This window comes from Rhinatrema bivittatum, chromosome 2 (assembly GCF_901001135.1).
Source record: "Rhinatrema bivittatum chromosome 2, aRhiBiv1.1, whole genome shotgun sequence".
NCBI classification, from domain to species: domain Eukaryota; kingdom Metazoa; phylum Chordata; class Amphibia; order Gymnophiona; family Rhinatrematidae; genus Rhinatrema; species Rhinatrema bivittatum.
Window position 1 is genome coordinate 820,046,543 of NC_042616.1, and position 18,085 is coordinate 820,064,627.

General features: G+C 48.2%; 1 protein-coding gene across 3 annotated transcripts in view; it reads left to right on the forward strand.

Moving 5' to 3' along the window:
* The window catches only part of ADCK5 (aarF domain containing kinase 5), a 269,661-nt gene that overhangs the window by 215,762 nt on the left and 35,814 nt on the right, over positions 1–18,085 (forward strand). For all 3 annotated transcript variants that reach the window (XM_029592309.1, XM_029592308.1, XM_029592310.1), the window contains one exon: positions 17,287–17,539. In XM_029592309.1, the coding sequence (XP_029448169.1) occupies positions 17,287–17,539 (253 nt within the window). The remainder of the gene's footprint in view (positions 1–17,286; positions 17,540–18,085) is intronic.

Genomic DNA, 18,085 nt, shown 5'->3' on the forward strand with positions numbered 1-18,085 from the left:
CCCCGAGTGGTGAGTGAAGCGGCCGGAGCCGACCCGGAGCCGCAACACAAACAACTCATAAACGAACCCACTCATAGAGCAGGTCATACCTTGGACCTAATTTTTATAAATCAACATTTCACCCTCAATTCCAACATTACCTGCCAGCCAATACCTTGGTCCGACCATAAGTTAATCAACTTATCTTTACAAAATGATAAGGGGAATGGAACAACTCCCCTATGAGGAAAGACTAAAGAGGTTAGGACTTTTCAGCTTGGAGAAGAGACGACTGAGGGGGGATATGATAGAGGTGTTTAAAATCATGAGAGGTCTAGAACGGGTAGATGTGAATCGGTTATTTACTCTTTCGGATAGTAGAAGGACTAGGGGACACTCCATGAAGTTAGCATGGGGCACATTTAAAACTAATCGGAGAAAGTTCTTTTTTACTCAACGCACAATTAAACTCTGGAATTTGTTGCCAGAGAATGTGGTTCGAGCAGTTAGTATAGCTGTGTTTAAAAAAGGATTGGATAAGTTCTTGGAGGAGAAGTCCATTACCTGCTATTAAGTTCACTTAGAGAATAGCCACTGCCATTAGAAATGGTTACATGGAATAGACTTAGTTTTTGGGTACTTGCCAGGTTCTTATGGCCTGGATTGGCCACTGTTGGAAACAGGATGCTGGGCTTGATGGACCCTTGGTCTGACCCAGTATGGCATTTTCTTATGTTCTTATGTTCTTAAATCACCTAACAATTACTACAGGCCCTCAAAAATCCACGGTCCAATTCAGAAAACTCTGCAACCCAGACACCCTTATCACCCATCTAACTCAAGAACTAAACCTAATGGACCTCACGGACACCAACTCTGCTTTAGCCTCATGGTCTGAAATCACAAACAAAGTTGCAGACATCACTTGCCCGCTAATCACCAAAACTATTCAGTCCAACAAGGATACAAAAAAACCTTGGTATACTCCAAAGCTCAAATCTGTAAAGCGTGAACTTAGGCATAGAGAAAAGTCTTGGCGCAAGAATCCTTCAACCTCAAACCTCATGGCCTTTAAATCCTTAATGCACCAATACAGGTTCTCCATCCTTCAGACAAAAAAGGACTTCTACTCGCAGAAAATTCACAACTTTATATTTGATCCAAAATCCCTCTTCTCTTTAGTGACTTCTCTCACCAAACAACCGGCCTTCACTTTCCCGGACGATAACGCAGCAAGTAAAGCATCTGATCTTGCCACTTATTTTAAGAATAAAATTCCTAACCTCCTAAACCCTATCAAGAAAATGAAAGTCAACTCCCCACCTCATCTACTCCCCTCCCCTCCACAAATCACAGCAAGCCTTGAGATCTTTGAACCTGTCTCCACTTTGGAAATTGAAAACGTTCTAAAAAGACTTAAACCTTCATCACACCCACTAGATGCTATTCCAGCCAACCTCCTTATTTCAATTGCCAAAGACATCTCACACCCTATATCACAGATCATCAATTCCTCTTTATTACAAGGCCTCGTCCCCACTCCACTCAAACTCGCCATCCTTAAACCATTACTAAAAAAAGCAAATCTTTCCCCAGACAATCCAGCCAACTTCCGCCCTATAGCCAATCTCCCAATTATCTCCAAAATCATGGAAAAACTAGTTAACAAACAACTCGCCGAATACTTAGAAAACAACAACATCCTCTCTTCTTCTCAATTTGGTTTCCGAAAATCTAGAAGCACCGAATCCCTCCTTTCATCACTTTCAGATAAAATTCTCTTGAACCTAGAATTTATTTATTTATTTATTTATTTATTTATTTATTTATTTTTTATTTTTATAGACCGAAGTTCTTGTAGGAACTACAAATCAATCCGGTTTACATACAACTTTTAAATGCCCAAAAAGAGTAGTGGGCTTTACATAGAACAGTTGAACAATAAAACAGGTAACAATAGAACTAACAATAAATTATGGAACAAATAGAATAGATAACCAATTAAACATAGTAATGTAGTAATAAATATTATATAGAAAAAAAAACAAACAAACAATCATCCCTCCTCATTCTACTCGACTTATCAGCAGCTTTTGACACAGTGAATCATGTTATCCTTTTAGATCGTCTAACAGAAATTGGCATAAAAAACACCGCACTTAAATGGTTCTCATCTTTCCTCCAGAATAGATTCTATAAAGTCAAGATAAACAGCAAAGTATCACCTCCTTTCAGATCCACTATGGGAGTCCCGCAAGGTTCTTTGCTATCCCCAACACTATTCAACATTTATCTTCTCCCTCTATGTCATCTCCTCTCCAAATTTAACCTTATTCACTATGTTTATGCAGATGATGTCCAAATCCTTATCCCGATTAAAGATTCATTACAAAATACCTTACAATTCTGGAATTCCTGTCTTCTATCCATCAATAACCTCCTAACAAATCTTGATTTGATTCTCAATTCCAACAAGTCAGAGTTCCTGCTCATCACCCCAAATGGTAACTACTCCGCTCCCTACTCACACAACTTATCTCCACCAGCCTTTTCCACTCAGGTCAGAAACCTTGGGGTCACCATGGATAACCAGCTGAACTACAAAAGCTTCATTAACAACACCATAAAAGATTGCTTCTTTAAACTTCAAGTATTAAAGAGGCTAAGACCACTCTTATACTTCCAAGACTTCAGATATGTATTACAAGCAATCATTTTCTCGAAGACAGACTATTGTAATTCTTTGCTGCTTGGTTTACCCGCAAACTCTCTAAAACCTCTGCAAATGTTACAAAATGCCACTGCGAGGATCCTGACTAAATCTAATAAAAGGGACCACATTACTCCCATTTTAAAGAACCTTCACTGGCTCCCTATCAAACACAGAATCCTCTATAAATCCCTATCAATAATCCACAAAGCCATCTATAACTCCACCCCAATGGACCTCACCATCCCTTTACAGCGTCACTCCACCTCTCGTCCGACTAGACAAGCTCAGAAAGGCACGCTGAGAGCCCATCCTCTCAAGACTTCACTTAGCAAAAGAGCTATTTCCACTGCCGGTCCTAATCTCTGGAATTCACTCCCACCAGACCTTAGAATTGAACAATCGACTCCCACCTTTAAAAAAAGACTAAAGACCTGGTTGTTCAACCAAGCATTCTCTTAATTTCAATCTTAATGCCTAAGCTTTGATCTCCAGGAAGGTCCACTACTTTGTATATAATTACCCTTAAGTTGTTATTTTTATTTTCTCCAAGTTCTATTTATCCTGTTCATTGTAAGACATTATTCTAAATACTGTCAATCTATTGTTGTAATGTAAACCGAAGTGATTAGTAACTTTGTTACCAGAACTTCGGTATATAAAACTGCTAAATAAATAAATAAATAATATCAGACACAGAACTAAACCTCAAACAGCACATAACACTAAAGGTTAAAGCAGGGGATGCTAAACTCATGATACTCAGAAAACGTTACTCTCGCTACAAAACTTTTGCACAGTGCTCCAATCACTGATATTTGCAAGCACCGATTACTGTAATGCTTTATGACTTGGTTTACCCTACACTACGATAAGACCACTGCAAATATTACAAAACTCCGCTGCTAGAATTCTGACTGGAAAAAGTAGAAAAGATCACATCACAGATACACTGGCAGAACCACATTGGCTACCCATAGAACAAAGAGTGAAGTTCAAAGCTCTCTGCACAATACATAAGCTAATCCATGACGAAAAAGCAGAATGGCTGAACACAGCACTTCGAGTACAAGTTCCACATAGAAATTTAAGATCGGCAAACAAAGCCCTATTAACCATTCCTCCTGTGAAAACAGCAAGACTAACCCAGGTTAGGGAATGTGCTCTGTCCCTGGCAGGTCCCATATTATGGAATGCGATGCCCCTTGATCTAAGACTTCGGAGAATCATAAACTTTTCAAAACACACCTCAAAACCTGGCTTTTCACACAAGCCTTCAAAAAAGAGAACGACGCAAGCAAATAAATATGGATAGCGGACTTAGAGCACCCAGCTCACAACTTCCAGATTATGCCTGGAAATTATTTTTTTCCCTCGTATAAATGTAGTCAAACCGATAGGTTGAATAGCAATAAAACTTACAAGCGCACATGGGAATGTCATCAATGAAAATTCCACGTCATAAACCATACTTTACTTAATGTTGTATTGTTACCGAAGAATAATGGCACCCGATATTTAAAGTATGATCTATATTTTCCTTGATATATGTGTCCTATTGTAAACCGTTATGATGGTAAATAACTTAATGACGGTATATAAAAACTTTTAAATAAATAAATAAAACACTGACAAACCTTCAGAGAGGGTCAGGAACTCCTTGCTCCTGGAGTCACAGGGCTTCTTGATCACAGCTGGGCTCTGTTTCTTAACGTCCTAGCATGATCCCACCCACAGAGCTCTTCCTGCCTAGCCCATAGAGGGGTTTCCCTCTGTGGTGTAAGGGGGGTGACTTATGTAGTGCAGCAGATACTACCTTAAGCTTACTGGGCAGACTGAATGGACCGTTTGGTCCTTTTCTGCCAGTCTTCATGTATTGGACGAGCCAGTTCTATAGTATAGCCCTCTCTTATGACTGTTAGGATCCACTGATCCATTATAAATTTGATCCACTCCTCGTAAAACATAGGAACATATAGAACATAGAAATGATGGCAGAAAAGGACCAATGGTCCATCCAGTCTGCCCAGCAAGCTTCCCATGGTGGTATCTGCTGCGCCTTGCAGGCTACCCCCAGTCCTGTGCTTTTTCTTTAATGTCTGTGCATCAGTACCCTCTTGGCTCATGTTGGTTGTCTCTGAATCCAAATTCCTCTTCCCTTCCACCCCTCACCCTCTTCCTTTGAAGCAGAGAGCGATGTTGCAGTTGCATCAGAAGCATCCAGGATTACTGGTTAAGTGTAGTAATCCCCTGCCATCTGTTCAGGGCAGTAACTGCCGCTCTATACTGGTTACCCCCATGCCTTCTGTTCAGGGCAGTAACTGCCGCTCTATACTGGTTACCCCATGCCTTCTGTTCAGGGCAGTAACTGTTGCTCTGTACTGGTTACCCCCATGCATTCTGTAAGGGCAGTAACTGCTGCTCTGTACTGGTTACCCCCATGCATTCTGTAAGGGCAGTAACTGCTGCTCTGTACTGGTTACCCCCATGCCTTCTGTAAGGGCAGTAACTGCTGCTCTGTACTGGTTACCCCCATGCCTTCTGTAAGGGCAGTAACTGCTGCTCTGTACTGGTTACCCCCCATGCCTTCTGTAAGGGCAGTAACTGCTGCTCTGTACTGGTTACCCCCCATGCCTTCTGTAAGGGCAGTAACTGCTGCTCTGTACTGGTTACCCCCATGCCTTCTGTAAGGGCAGTAACTGCTGCTCTGTACTGGTTACCCCCATGCCTTCTGTTCAGGGCAGTAACTGCCGCTCTATACTGGTTACCCCATGCCTTCTGTTCAGGGCAGTAACTGTTGCTCTGTACTGGTTACCCCCATGCATTCTGTAAGGGCAGTAACTGCTGCTCTGTACTAGTTACCCCTATGCCTTCTGTAAGGGCAGTAACTGCTGCTCTGTACTGGTTACCCCCCATGCCTTCTGTAAGGGCAGTAACTGCTGCTCTGTACTGGTTACCCCCATGCCTTCTGTAAGGGCAGTAACTGCTGCTCTGTGCAGGTTACCCCCTGCCTTCTGTAAGGGCAGTAACTGCTGCTCTGTACTGGTTACCCCCATGCCTTCTGTTCAGGGCAGTAACTGCTGCTCTGTACTGGTTACCCCCATGCCTTCTGTTCAGGGCAGTAACTGCTGCTCTGTACTAGTTACCCCCCTGCCTTCTGTTCAGGGCAGTAACTGCTGCTCTGTACTGGTTACCCCCCTGCCTTCTGTAAGGGCAGTAACTGCTGCTCTGTACTAGTTACCCCCATGCCTTCTGTTCAGGGCAGTAACTGCTGCTCTGTACTGGTTACCCCCATGCCTTCTGTTCAGGGCAGTAACTGCTGCTCTGTACTGGTTACCCCCATGCTTTCTGTAAGGGCAGTAACTGCTGCTCTGTACTAGTTACCCCCCTGCCTTCTGTTCAGGGCAGTAACTGCTGCTCTGTACTGGTTACCCCCATGCTTTCTGTAAGGGCAGTAACTGCTGCTCTGTACTGGTTACCCCACTGCCTTCTGTTCAGGGCAGTAACTGCTGCTCTGTACTGGTTACCCCCATGCTTTCTGTAAGGGCAGTAACTGCTGCTCTGTACTGGTTACCCCACTGCCTTCTGTTCAGGGCAGTAACTGCTGCTCTGTACTGGTTACCCCCATGCCTTCTGTAAGGGCAGTAACTGCTGCTCTGTACTGGTTACCCCCCTGCCTTCTGTAAGGGCAGTAACTGCTGCTCTGTACTAGTTACCCCCCTGCCTTCTGTTCAGGGCAGTAACTGCTGCTCTGTACTGGTTACCCCCATGCTTTCTGTAAGGGCAGTAACTGCTGCTCTGTACTGGTTACCCCACTGCCTTCTGTAAGGGCAGTAACTGCTGCTCTGTACTGGTTACCCCCCTGCCTTCTGTAAGGGCAGTAACTGCTGCTCTGTACTGGTTACCCCCATGCCTTCTGTAAGGGCAGTAACTGCTGCTCTGTACTGGTTACCCCCCTGCCTTCTGTAAGGGCAGTAACTGCTGCTCTGTACTGGTTACCCCCCTGCCTTCTGTAAGGGCAGTAACTGCTGCTCTGTACTGGTTACCCCCATGCCTTCTGTAAGGGCAGTAACTGCTGCTCTGTACAGGTTACCCCCATGCCTTCTGTAAGGGCAGTAACTGCTGCTCTGTACTGGTTACCCCCCTGCCTTCTGTTCAGGGCAGTAACTGCTGCTCTGTACTGGTTACCCCCATGCTTTCTGTAAGGGCAGTAACTGCTGCTCTGTACTGGTTACCCCACTGCCTTCTGTAAGGGCAGTAACTGCTGCTCTGTACTGGTTACCCCCCTGCCTTCTGTAAGGGCAGTAACTGCTGCTCTGTACTGGTTACCCCCCTGCCTTCTGTAAGGGCAGTAACTGCTGCTCTGTACTGGTTACCCCACTGCCTTCTGTTCAGGGCAGTAACTGCTGCTCTGTACTGGTTACCCCCATGCCTTCTGTAAGGGCAGTAACTGCTGCTCTGTACTGGTTACCCCCATGCCTTCTGTAAGGGCAGTAACTGCTGCTCTGTACTGGTTACCCCCCTGCCTTCTGTAAGGGCAGTAACTGCTGCTCTGTACTGGTTACCCCTCATGCCTTCTGTAAGGGCAGTAACTGCTGCTCTGTACTGGTTACCCCCCTGCTTTCTGTAAGGGCAGTAACTGCTGCTCTGTACTGGTTACCCCCCTGCCTTCTGTAAGGGCAGTAACTGCTGCTCTGTACTGGTTACCCCCCTGCCTTCTGTAAGGGCAGTAACTGCTGCTCTGTACTGGTTACCCCCCTGCCTTCTGTAAGGGCAGTAACTGCTGCTCTGTACTGGTTACCCCCCTGCCTTCTGTAAGGGCAGTAACTGCTGCTCTGTACTGGTTACCCCCCCTGCCTTCTGTAAGGGCAGTAACTGCTGCTCTGTACTGGTTACCCCCATGCTTTCTGTAAGGGCAGTAACTGCTGCTCTTTACTGGTTACCCCCCTGCCTTCTGTAAGGGCAGTAACTGCTGCTCTGTACTGGTTACCCCCCTGCCTTCTGTAAGGGCAGTAACTGCTGCTCTGTACTGGTTACCCCCCTGCCTTCTGTAAGGGCAGTAACTGCTGCTCTGTACTGGTTACCCCCCTGCCTTCTGTAAGGGCAGTAACTGCTGCTCTGTACTGGTTACCCCACTGCCTTCTGTAAGGGCAGTAACTGCTGCTCTGTACTGGTTACCCCCATGCCTTCTGTAAGGGCAGTAACTGCTGCTCTGTACTGGTTACCCCCCTGCCTTCTGTAAGGGCAGTAACTGCTGCTCTTTACTGGTTACCCCCCTGCCTTCTGTAAGGGCAGTAACTGCTGCTCTGTACTGGTTACCCCCCTGCCTTCTGTAAGGGCAGTAACTGCTGCTCTGTACTGGTTACCCCCCTGCCTTCTGTAAGGGCAGTAACTGCTGCTCTGTACTGGTTACCCCCATGCATTCTGTAAGGGCAGTAACTGCTGCTCTGTACTGGTTACCCCCATGCCTTCTGTAAGGGCAGTAACTGCTGCTCTGTACTGGTTACCCCCATGCCTTCTGTAAGGGCAGTAACTGCTGCTCTGTACTGGTTACCCCCATGCCTTCTGTAAGGGCAGTAACTGCTGCTCTGTACTGGTTACCCCCCATGCCTTCTGTAAGGGCAGTAACTGCTGCTCTGTACTGGTTACCCCCATGCCTTCTGTAAGGGCAGTAACTGCTGCTCTGTACTGGTTACCCCCCCTGCCTTCTGTAAGGGCAGTAACTGCTGCTCTTTACTGGTTACCCCCCTGCCTTCTGTAAGGGCAGTAACTGCTGCTCTGTACTGGTTACCCCCCTGCCTTCTGTAAGGGCAGTAACTGCTGCTCTGTACTGGTTACCCCCCTGCCTTCTGTAAGGGCAGTAACTGCTGCTCTGTACTGGTTACCCCCATGCATTCTGTAAGGGCAGTAACTGCTGCTCTGTACTGGTTACCCCCCTGCCTTCTGTAAGGGCAGTAACTGCTGCTCTGTACTGGTTACCCCCCTGCCTTCTGTAAGGGCAGTAACTGCTGCTCTGTACTGGTTACCCCCCTGCCTTCTGTAAGGGCAGTAACTGCTGCTCTGTACTGGTTACCCCCATGCATTCTGTAAGGGCAGTAACTGCTGCTCTGTACTGGTTACCCCCCTGCCTTCTGTTCAGGGCAGTAACTGCTGCTCTGTACTGGTTACCCCCCCTGCCTTCTGTAAGGGCAGTAACTGCTGCTCTGTACTGGTTACCCCCCTGCCTTCTGTAAGGGCAGTAACTGCTGCTCTGTACTGGTTACCCCCCTGCCTTCTGTAAGGGCAGTAACTGCTGCTCTGTACTGGTTACCCCCCTGCCTTCTGTAAGGGCAGTAACTGCTGCTCTGTACTGGTTACCCCACTGCCTTCTGTTCAGGGCAGTAACTGCTGCTCTGTACTGGTTACCCCCATGCCTTCTGTTCAGGGCAGTAACTGCTGCTCTGTACTGGTTACCCCCATGCTTTCTGTAAGGGCAGTAACTGCTGCTCTGTACTAGTTACCCCCCTGCCTTCTGTTCAGGGCAGTAACTGCTGCTCTGTACTGGTTACCCCCATGCTTTCTGTAAGGGCAGTAACTGCTGCTCTGTACTGGTTACCCCCACTGCCTTCTGTTCAGGGCAGTAACTGCTGCTCTGTACTGGTTACCCCCATGCTTTCTGTAAGGGCAGTAACTGCTGCTCTGTACTGGTTACCCCACTGCCTTCTGTTCAGGGCAGTAACTGCTGCTCTCTACTGGTTACCCCCATGCCTTCTGTAAGGGCAGTAACTGCTGCTCTGTACTGGTTACCCCCCTGCCTTCTGTAAGGGCAGTAACTGCTGCTCTGTACTAGTTACCCCCCTGCCTTCTGTTCAGGGCAGTAACTGCTGCTCTGTACTGGTTACCCCCATGCTTTCTGTAAGGGCAGTAACTGCTGCTCTGTACTGGTTACCCCACTGCCTTCTGTAAGGGCAGTAACTGCTGCTCTGTACTGGTTACCCCCCTGCCTTCTGTAAGGGCAGTAACTGCTGCTCTGTACTGGTTACCCCCATGCCTTCTGTAAGGGCAGTAACTGCTGCTCTGTACTGGTTACCCCCCTGCCTTCTGTAAGGGCAGTAACTGCTGCTCTGTACTGGTTACCCCCCTGCCTTCTGTAAGGGCAGTAACTGCTGCTCTGTACTGGTTACCCCCATGCCTTCTGTAAGGGCAGTAACTGCTGCTCTGTACAGGTTACCCCCATGCCTTCTGTAAGGGCAGTAACTGCTGCTCTGTACTGGTTACCCCCCTGCCTTCTGTTCAGGGCAGTAACTGCTGCTCTGTACTGGTTACCCCCATGCTTTCTGTAAGGGCAGTAACTGCTGCTCTGTACTGGTTACCCCACTGCCTTCTGTAAGGGCAGTAACTGCTGCTCTGTACTGGTTACCCCCCTGCCTTCTGTAAGGGCAGTAACTGCTGCTCTGTACTGGTTACCCCCCTGCCTTCTGTAAGGGCAGTAACTGCTGCTCTGTACTGGTTACCCCACTGCCTTCTGTTCAGGGCAGTAACTGCTGCTCTGTACTGGTTACCCCCATGCCTTCTGTAAGGGCAGTAACTGCTGCTCTGTACTGGTTACCCCCATGCCTTCTGTAAGGGCAGTAACTGCTGCTCTGTACTGGTTACCCCCCTGCCTTCTGTAAGGGCAGTAACTGCTGCTCTGTACTGGTTACCCCTCATGCCTTCTGTAAGGGCAGTAACTGCTGCTCTGTACTGGTTACCCCCCTGCTTTCTGTAAGGGCAGTAACTGCTGCTCTGTACTGGTTACCCCCCTGCCTTCTGTAAGGGCAGTAACTGCTGCTCTGTACTGGTTACCCCCCTGCCTTCTGTAAGGGCAGTAACTGCTGCTCTGTACTGGTTACCCCCCTGCCTTCTGTAAGGGCAGTAACTGCTGCTCTGTACTGGTTACCCCCCTGCCTTCTGTAAGGGCAGTAACTGCTGCTCTGTACTGGTTACCCCCCTGCCTTCTGTAAGGGCAGTAACTGCTGCTCTGTACTGGTTACCCCCATGCTTTCTGTAAGGGCAGTAACTGCTGCTCTTTACTGGTTACCCCCCTGCCTTCTGTAAGGGCAGTAACTGCTGCTCTGTACTGGTTACCCCCCTGCCTTCTGTAAGGGCAGTAACTGCTGCTCTGTACTGGTTACCCCCCTGCCTTCTGTAAGGGCAGTAACTGCTGCTCTGTACTGGTTACCCCCCTGCCTTCTGTAAGGGCAGTAACTGCTGCTCTGTACTGGTTACCCCACTGCCTTCTGTAAGGGCAGTAACTGCTGCTCTGTACTGGTTACCCCCATGCCTTCTGTAAGGGCAGTAACTGCTGCTCTGTACTGGTTACCCCCCTGCCTTCTGTAAGGGCAGTAACTGCTGCTCTTTACTGGTTACCCCCCTGCCTTCTGTAAGGGCAGTAACTGCTGCTCTGTACTGGTTACCCCCCTGCCTTCTGTAAGGGCAGTAACTGCTGCTCTGTACTGGTTACCCCCCTGCCTTCTGTAAGGGCAGTAACTGCTGCTCTGTACTGGTTACCCCCATGCATTCTGTAAGGGCAGTAACTGCTGCTCTGTACTGGTTACCCCCCTGCCTTCTGTAAGGGCAGTAACTGCTGCTCTGTACTGGTTACCCCCCTGCCTTCTGTAAGGGCAGTAACTGCTGCTCTGTACTAGTTACCCCCCTGCCTTCTGTAAGGGCAGTAACTGCTGCTCTGTACTGGTTACCCCCATGCATTCTGTAAGGGCAGTAACTGCTGCTCTGTACTGGTTACCCCCCTGCCTTCTGTTCAGGGCAGTAACTGCTGCTCTGTACTGGTTACCCCCCTGCCTTCTGTAAGGGCAGTAACTGCTGCTCTGTACTGGTTACCCCCCTGCCTTCTGTAAGGGCAGTAACTGCTGCTCTGTACTGGTTACCCCCCTGCCTTCTGTAAGGGCAGTAACTGCTGCTCTGTACTGGTTACCCCCCTGCCTTCTGTAAGGGCAGTAACTGCTGCTCTGTACTGGTTACCCCCCTGCCTTCTGTAAGGGCAGTAACTGCTGCTCTGTACTGGTTACCCCCCTGCCTTCTGTAAGGGCAGTAACTGCTGCTCTGTACAGGTTACCCCCCCTGCCTTCTGTAAGGGCAGTAACTGCTGCTCTGTACTGGTTACCCCCCTGCCTTCTGTAAGGGCAGTAACTGCCGCTCTATACTGGTTACCCCCCATGCCTTCTGTAAGGGCAGTAACTGCTGCTCTGTACTGGTTACCCCCATGCCTTCTGTAAGGGCAGTAACTGCTGCTCTGTACTGGTTACCCCCCTGCCTTCTGTAAGGGCAGTAACTGCTGCTCTGTACTGGTTACCCCCCATGCCTTCTGTAAGGGCAGTAACTGCTGCTCTGTACTGGTTACCCCCCATGCCTTCTGTAAGGGCAGTAACTGCTGCTCTGTACTGGTTACCCCCCTGCCTTCTGTAAGGGCAGTAACTGCTGCTCTGTACTGGTTACCCCCCATGCCTTCTGTAAGGGCAGTAACTGCTGCTCTGTACTGGTTACCCCTCATGCCTTCTGTAAGGGCAGTAACTGCTGCTCTGTGCAGGTTACCCCGCATTGGTCGCTGTCTAAATCCAATTCCCCATTTCCCCTGCCATTCAAGCAGAGAGCAGTGCTGGAATTGCATCAAAAGTATCAAGGCTTATTGGTTAAGACTAGTAAGTGCCTCACCAGCAAGTTACCCCCATGAACGCTTTCATTGTTGGCTTTACGACTTGGCTGTAGAAGCAGTCCTATGCTTTTTCCCCCTATGTCCACATAACAGTACCCCAGGCCCTTGGTTGTTGTCTGAATCCAATTCCTTATTCCCCTGCCAACTAGGCAAGGAGCAAAGCATATTGATTAAGGGTAGGAATCTCCATGCCTTTTGCTAAGGGTAGTAACCACCGTACCATCAAGTTACCCCCTGCACGCTTATCTCATTTCTGTCCTCTATCCTTTAGCGAGCCGCAGTGTTTATCCCATGCCCCTTTGAATTCTTTGACTGTTTCCTTCTTCTCCACCTCCTCCGGAAGGGCCTTCCAGGCCTCCACCACCCTCTCCCTGAAGAAATACTTCCTGACGTTGGTTCTGAGTCCTCCTGTGTGGAGTTTCATTTCGTGACCCCTAGTTCTAAGCACAACAATCGCCGAAAAAGCCTCCCCTGAGTCCGAGAAGAGTCCCACCATCTTTCTCCAAACCTTCTGGAGCACTGTCGAAGGACCTCCATGGCAGTGGAAACAAAGGCCCCTTCTCCGTCCTTTCCTGCACTGCGGCAGGTGGCTCTAAAATGGCTGCTGTTCCCACACTGCCAGGCAGAGCCACCTTAGCAGATACTGCCAAACGGGTGGGTTTCCTGCCCACGTCCGCCTTCCCGGTTGATTACAAGCCGCCTTCCTTTCCATGCGCACAACTCTTACACAGCCCCACCGAGTTTAAGCCGCCCTTTCGGTCTCAACAGGCTTGGCAGAATTTCCTGTGCTCAGTGGTTGCCGACATGTGTGCACTACTCAGTCTGAGAGGGATTCACCGCTGTGGAGGTAAACGCCGGTCCCGACCTGTGCACCCAAAGTGTGCGTGCTCCAGCCTGTGTGTCTAAGTCAAACATGCTACCCGGCCTTAGACCAATTCCCCGCCACCACACTAAGATAAGCACCGACCCCGACCTGTGCACCCATGCGAGCCGGGCTGAGTGGGATTCTCTCAAAGCGGTTCACAGTAATAAGAACAGGAGCCCGACCTTCCTCACAGCCCTATACATGTCCATCCTGCACGTACCAGCTACCCAGGCTGAGTGGCATTACCCCAAAATGGCTTGCAGCGGTAAGAACCAGACCCCGGCCTTCCCAGCAACTGAGGCCTCAAGCTTTTCCCTGTGGCCTTAACCGCATCGTTCTCCTCCTCAGCCGCCCTCTTTCTTTCTGTGTTTTTTTTTTAAGCAAAAAGAAATCAAGTAGGAATACGTCTCTGATCCGTCATTGGCTGTTGTAGGAGAGTGTGCAGTCTGTGTGGTGAACACGAGGGAACCAGACCCTTCCACGGGCCAAGAGGAAGACAGGGTCACCAGCCTGTCTGTGTGCCCTGCTCTACCAGAGGGATGGTTCTTCACAGCCCCCGACATCCCCGGCTGCAAACGCCTCCTTTTCTTTCTTTTGTTTTGTTTTAATCTCCAGACTGCAGGTTTTGTACCTCTCCAATCTGCCAGCGACTAAGAAATACTGAGGGACTGCAGGTGGCGCACTAGGTTGAGTAGCAGTGTCAATAAAGCTTTCCTTCTCTGTCTCCATCTGCTGGCAGGGAGGCAAAACCCTGGAAAATGCCAATGCTTATTACTGGCATTTCATGGAAACCTAGAAATGACGTCAGAAAAGGTCTGCCCAGCAAGCTTCCCATGGTAGCATCTGGTTACTCCCATGCCTTCGGTTAAGGATATAGTAAGCGCTGCTCTGTGCTGGTTACCCCCATGCCTTCGGTTAAGGGTATAGAAAGCGCTGCTCTGTGCTGGTTACTCCCATGCCTTCAGTTAAGGGTATAGTAAGCGCTGCTCTGTGCTAGTTACTCCCATGCCTTCGGTTAAGGGTATAGTAAGCGCTGCTCTGTGCTGGTTACTCCCATGCCTTCGGTTAAGGGTATAGTAAGCGCTGCTCTGTGCTGGTTACTCCCCATGCCTTCGGTTAAGGGTATAGTAAGCGCTGCTCTGTGCTGGTTACTCCCATGCCTTCAGTTAAGGGTATAGTAAGCGCTGCTCTGTGCTAGTTACTCCCATGCCTTCGGTTAAGGGTATAGTAAGCGCTGCTCTGTGCTGGTTACTCCCATGCCTTCGGTTAAGGGTATAGTAAGCGCTGCTCTCTGCTGGTTACTCCCCATGCCTTCGGTTAAGGGTATAGTAAGCGCTGCTCTGTGCTGGTTACTCCCCATGCCTTCGGTTAAGGGTATAGTAAGCGCTGCTCTGTGCTGGTTACTCCCCATGCCTTCGGTTAAGGGTATAGTAAGCGCTGCTCTGTGCTGGTTACTCCCCATGCCTTCGGTTAAGGGTATAGTAAGCGCTGCTCTGTGCTGGTTACTCCCCATGCCTTCGGTTAAGGGTATAGTAAGCGCTGCTCTGTGCTGGTTACTCCCATGCCTTCGGTTAAGGGTATAGTAAGCGCTGCTCTGTGCTGGTTACTCCCCATGCCTTCGGTTAAGGGTATAGTAAGCGCTGCTCTGTGCTGGTTACTCCCATGCCTTCAGTTAAGGGTATAGTAAGCGCTGCTCTGTGCTAGTTACTCCCATGCCTTCGGTTAAGGGTATAGTAAGCGCTGCTCTGTGCTGGTTACTCCCATGCCTTCGGTTAAGGGTATAGTAAGCGCTGCTCTCTGCTGGTTACTCCCCATGCCTTCGGTTAAGGGTATAGTAAGCGCTGCTCTGTGCTGGTTACTCCCCATGCCTTCGGTTAAGGGTATAGTAAGCGCTGCTCTGTGCTGGTTACTCCCCATGCCTTCGGTTAAGGGTATAGTAAGCGCTGCTCTCTGCTGGTTACTCCCCATGCCTTCGGTTAAGGGTATAGTAAGCGCTGCTCTGTGCTGGTTACTCCCCATGCCTTCGGTTAAGGGTATAGTAAGCGCTGCTCTGTGCTGGTTACTCCCCATGCCTTCGGTTAAGGGTATAGTAAGCGCTGCTCTGTGCTGGTTACTCCCCATGCCTTCGGTTAAGGGTATAGTAAGCGCTGCTCTGTGCTGGTTACTCCCATGCTCATCAGTTCCGCAGACCATAAAAGTTGGGGCCCTCGGTGCTCGCTGACTAAATCCAATTCCCTTTTTCCTTTGCTGAAGCAAAGAGCACTGTTGGAGTTGCATCACAAGTATCAAGCCTTGTTGATTAAGGGTAGTAACCGCCACACCAGCAAGTTACTCTCATGCACGCTTTCTTCATTTCCTTTAGGACTTGACCATAGAAGCCGTCCTGAGCTTTTCCCCTTCTATCTCAGGGAGTAATGTTGCAGTTGCATTAAAAGCATCAAAGCACATTGGTTAAGGGAAGTGATCTCCATGCCTTCCTCTAAGGGTAGTATTCACTGTACCAGCAAGCTACCCCTCTAAACGCTTATCTCATTTCCATCCTCTATCCCTTAGAGATCCCACAGTGTTTATCCCATGCCCCTTTGAATTCTTTGACTGTTTTCTTCTTCACCACTTCCTCCGGAAGGGCATTCCAGGCCTCCACCATCCTCTCCCTGAAGAAATATTTCCTGACTTTGGGTTTGAGTTCTCCCCTAGATCTAGTGTTTTCTTTCCAACTGAAAAGGTTTGAATTCCGTACCTCATTGAAAAGTTTTAGGTATCTGATGGTGTGTATTATTTCCCCCCTGCACCTCCTCTCTTCCAGGGTGTACATATTCAAATGCTGTTGAGAGGACCTACTTATGAAGAAAAGGATACTTTGTTGAAGGCCCATAAGAGTTCTACCTGGGTGGCTTATATTTGATTTGGTGATTATTTGAGACATTCTGCAAGGAGTAGCCTGTTTCTTCATGGTGGGCTGATATTTCCAACATTTTAGCATTTAACTCAGTGGGGGCCTGATAAGGGTTTGGCTTGAGTTCTCTGAAGACCAAGGTTGCTTCCACTGAGTAAGGTGCAAGGGGTCTCTGTAGTTGCCCTCATCTTCCCTGGGAGGTAGAGAGACTTTGGCCCCCAGTGAGACCAGTGGTCCCTCAGTAGGAACTACATTCAGTTCTCAAGGTTTTGGTTGCTTCACCGTTTAAGCCTTTGCAGCATACGTCTATAAAGGATGTGCTTTGAAAACAGTGTTTCGGGTTGTCATTTGCTCAGCTCGATGTATCTGTGAACTCCAGGACTTGTTCTGCAGCGATCCAGTCATGGTTTTCACTACAAACTCAGTTTCATTTCAGTCAGTGCTCATTTTCTTACCTAAGGAGCTTCCAGCGTTTCATCTCATTCGCTCAGTCTCTTTGCCCATATTTTACAGCAAGGAGTGCCAAGGTAAGAACAGGTCTTTGAGATTCTTGGAGTTTTTTATCAGGGCCTTTTGAAATTCATGGAGGTCACATTCTTTCCATTGCTCAGACAGGTTATTTGTTTTGTTCAGAGGACCTTGGAAGGGTGAAAGCTGCTTCTAAAGTGACTTAGCAAGGTGGACCAAGAAGACTGTTGCTTCTACATACTTGCTCAAGGGAAGAGTTGTTCTGGAGATTCCTTGTACTCATTCCAGTAGAGCTCAATCTTCTTCCAGGATGGAAGCAATTGCTATTTCCCCAGAGAATATCTGCAAGGTGGCCACTTGGTTGTTCTCAAATCGGCCCTGACTTCCTCCCTCCCTAGTTAATTGGTCTTTGGGAGTCTGGACTGCTGTAGCAGGATGGCAAGGACTGAGAAATTGTTTGCACCTGTTAATTTCCTTTCCTTTAGTCCTGGTACAGGTAAGAAAAATGTCTCCATTATTATTATGTTTTTAGTTAGAAATGACCTCCAAGGCAGTAATTCTGGTAACAAGTGTGGCTCTGTTTCTCGATAACCTTTCTCAGTGTATTGGTGGCTTTTCCTCTGTGTTGAACCTCACAACATGATTTTTGGATGTAACTATGTCTTCTTTTCCCTTAGATTATTTCCTCTTCTGTGAGATTCTAATGCAGCGGCCAATCAGAATGGGGAGCCTTCAACTCTCCAACATCCTGACACAGGAGGAGAGAACATACATGCAAGACATGGCCAAGGACCACTTCAACCGTATCATGCAGGTTCTGAAGGCCCTGCCACGCCCCATGCTTCTTGTCTTCCGTAATATCAACACTGTACGAAGTATCAACATTGCACTTGGAGCTCCTGTGGACAGATACTTCCTCATGGCCAAAAGGTGAGCTGAGTATCCTTGGGGTGATGCAACCCCTGTAGTTGGGTGCTGGGTATTAGTGAGGAATAAGTCTGTCTATGATTAAATGCTAGCTTTTAAAGAGATAGCAAATCCTTTTTAGTTGGGTGATATTTGCCTGTAGCTTGAACATTCCCCCAGTGGTTAAATGTTGGATGCTGGTGGCATCTGCTCCTGTGATTTGGTTAATTCGGGGTTGGAGTGATTGGTCCCTTCAGCAGTTAAGTGCTGTGTATTGGTAAACTGAAAAATCCTTTTGTGATTGGGTGCTTGGGTGTTGGTGGAGTGATAAATTCCCTAGTAGCTGGGAGCTAAGTATTGATGGCGTGATATGTCCTGCTGTGATTGGGTATTAGTGGGATGATGCATTCCCCCTGCAGTATGGTGCTGAGTATTTATTTTATTTTATTTATTTGTTTATTTATTTATTTATTTAACGCTTTTCTATACCGGCATTCATGATAAAATCACATCATGCTGGTTTACAAGTAACAAGGGGAGTGATAACCTTGAACATTTAACAAGTGGAGA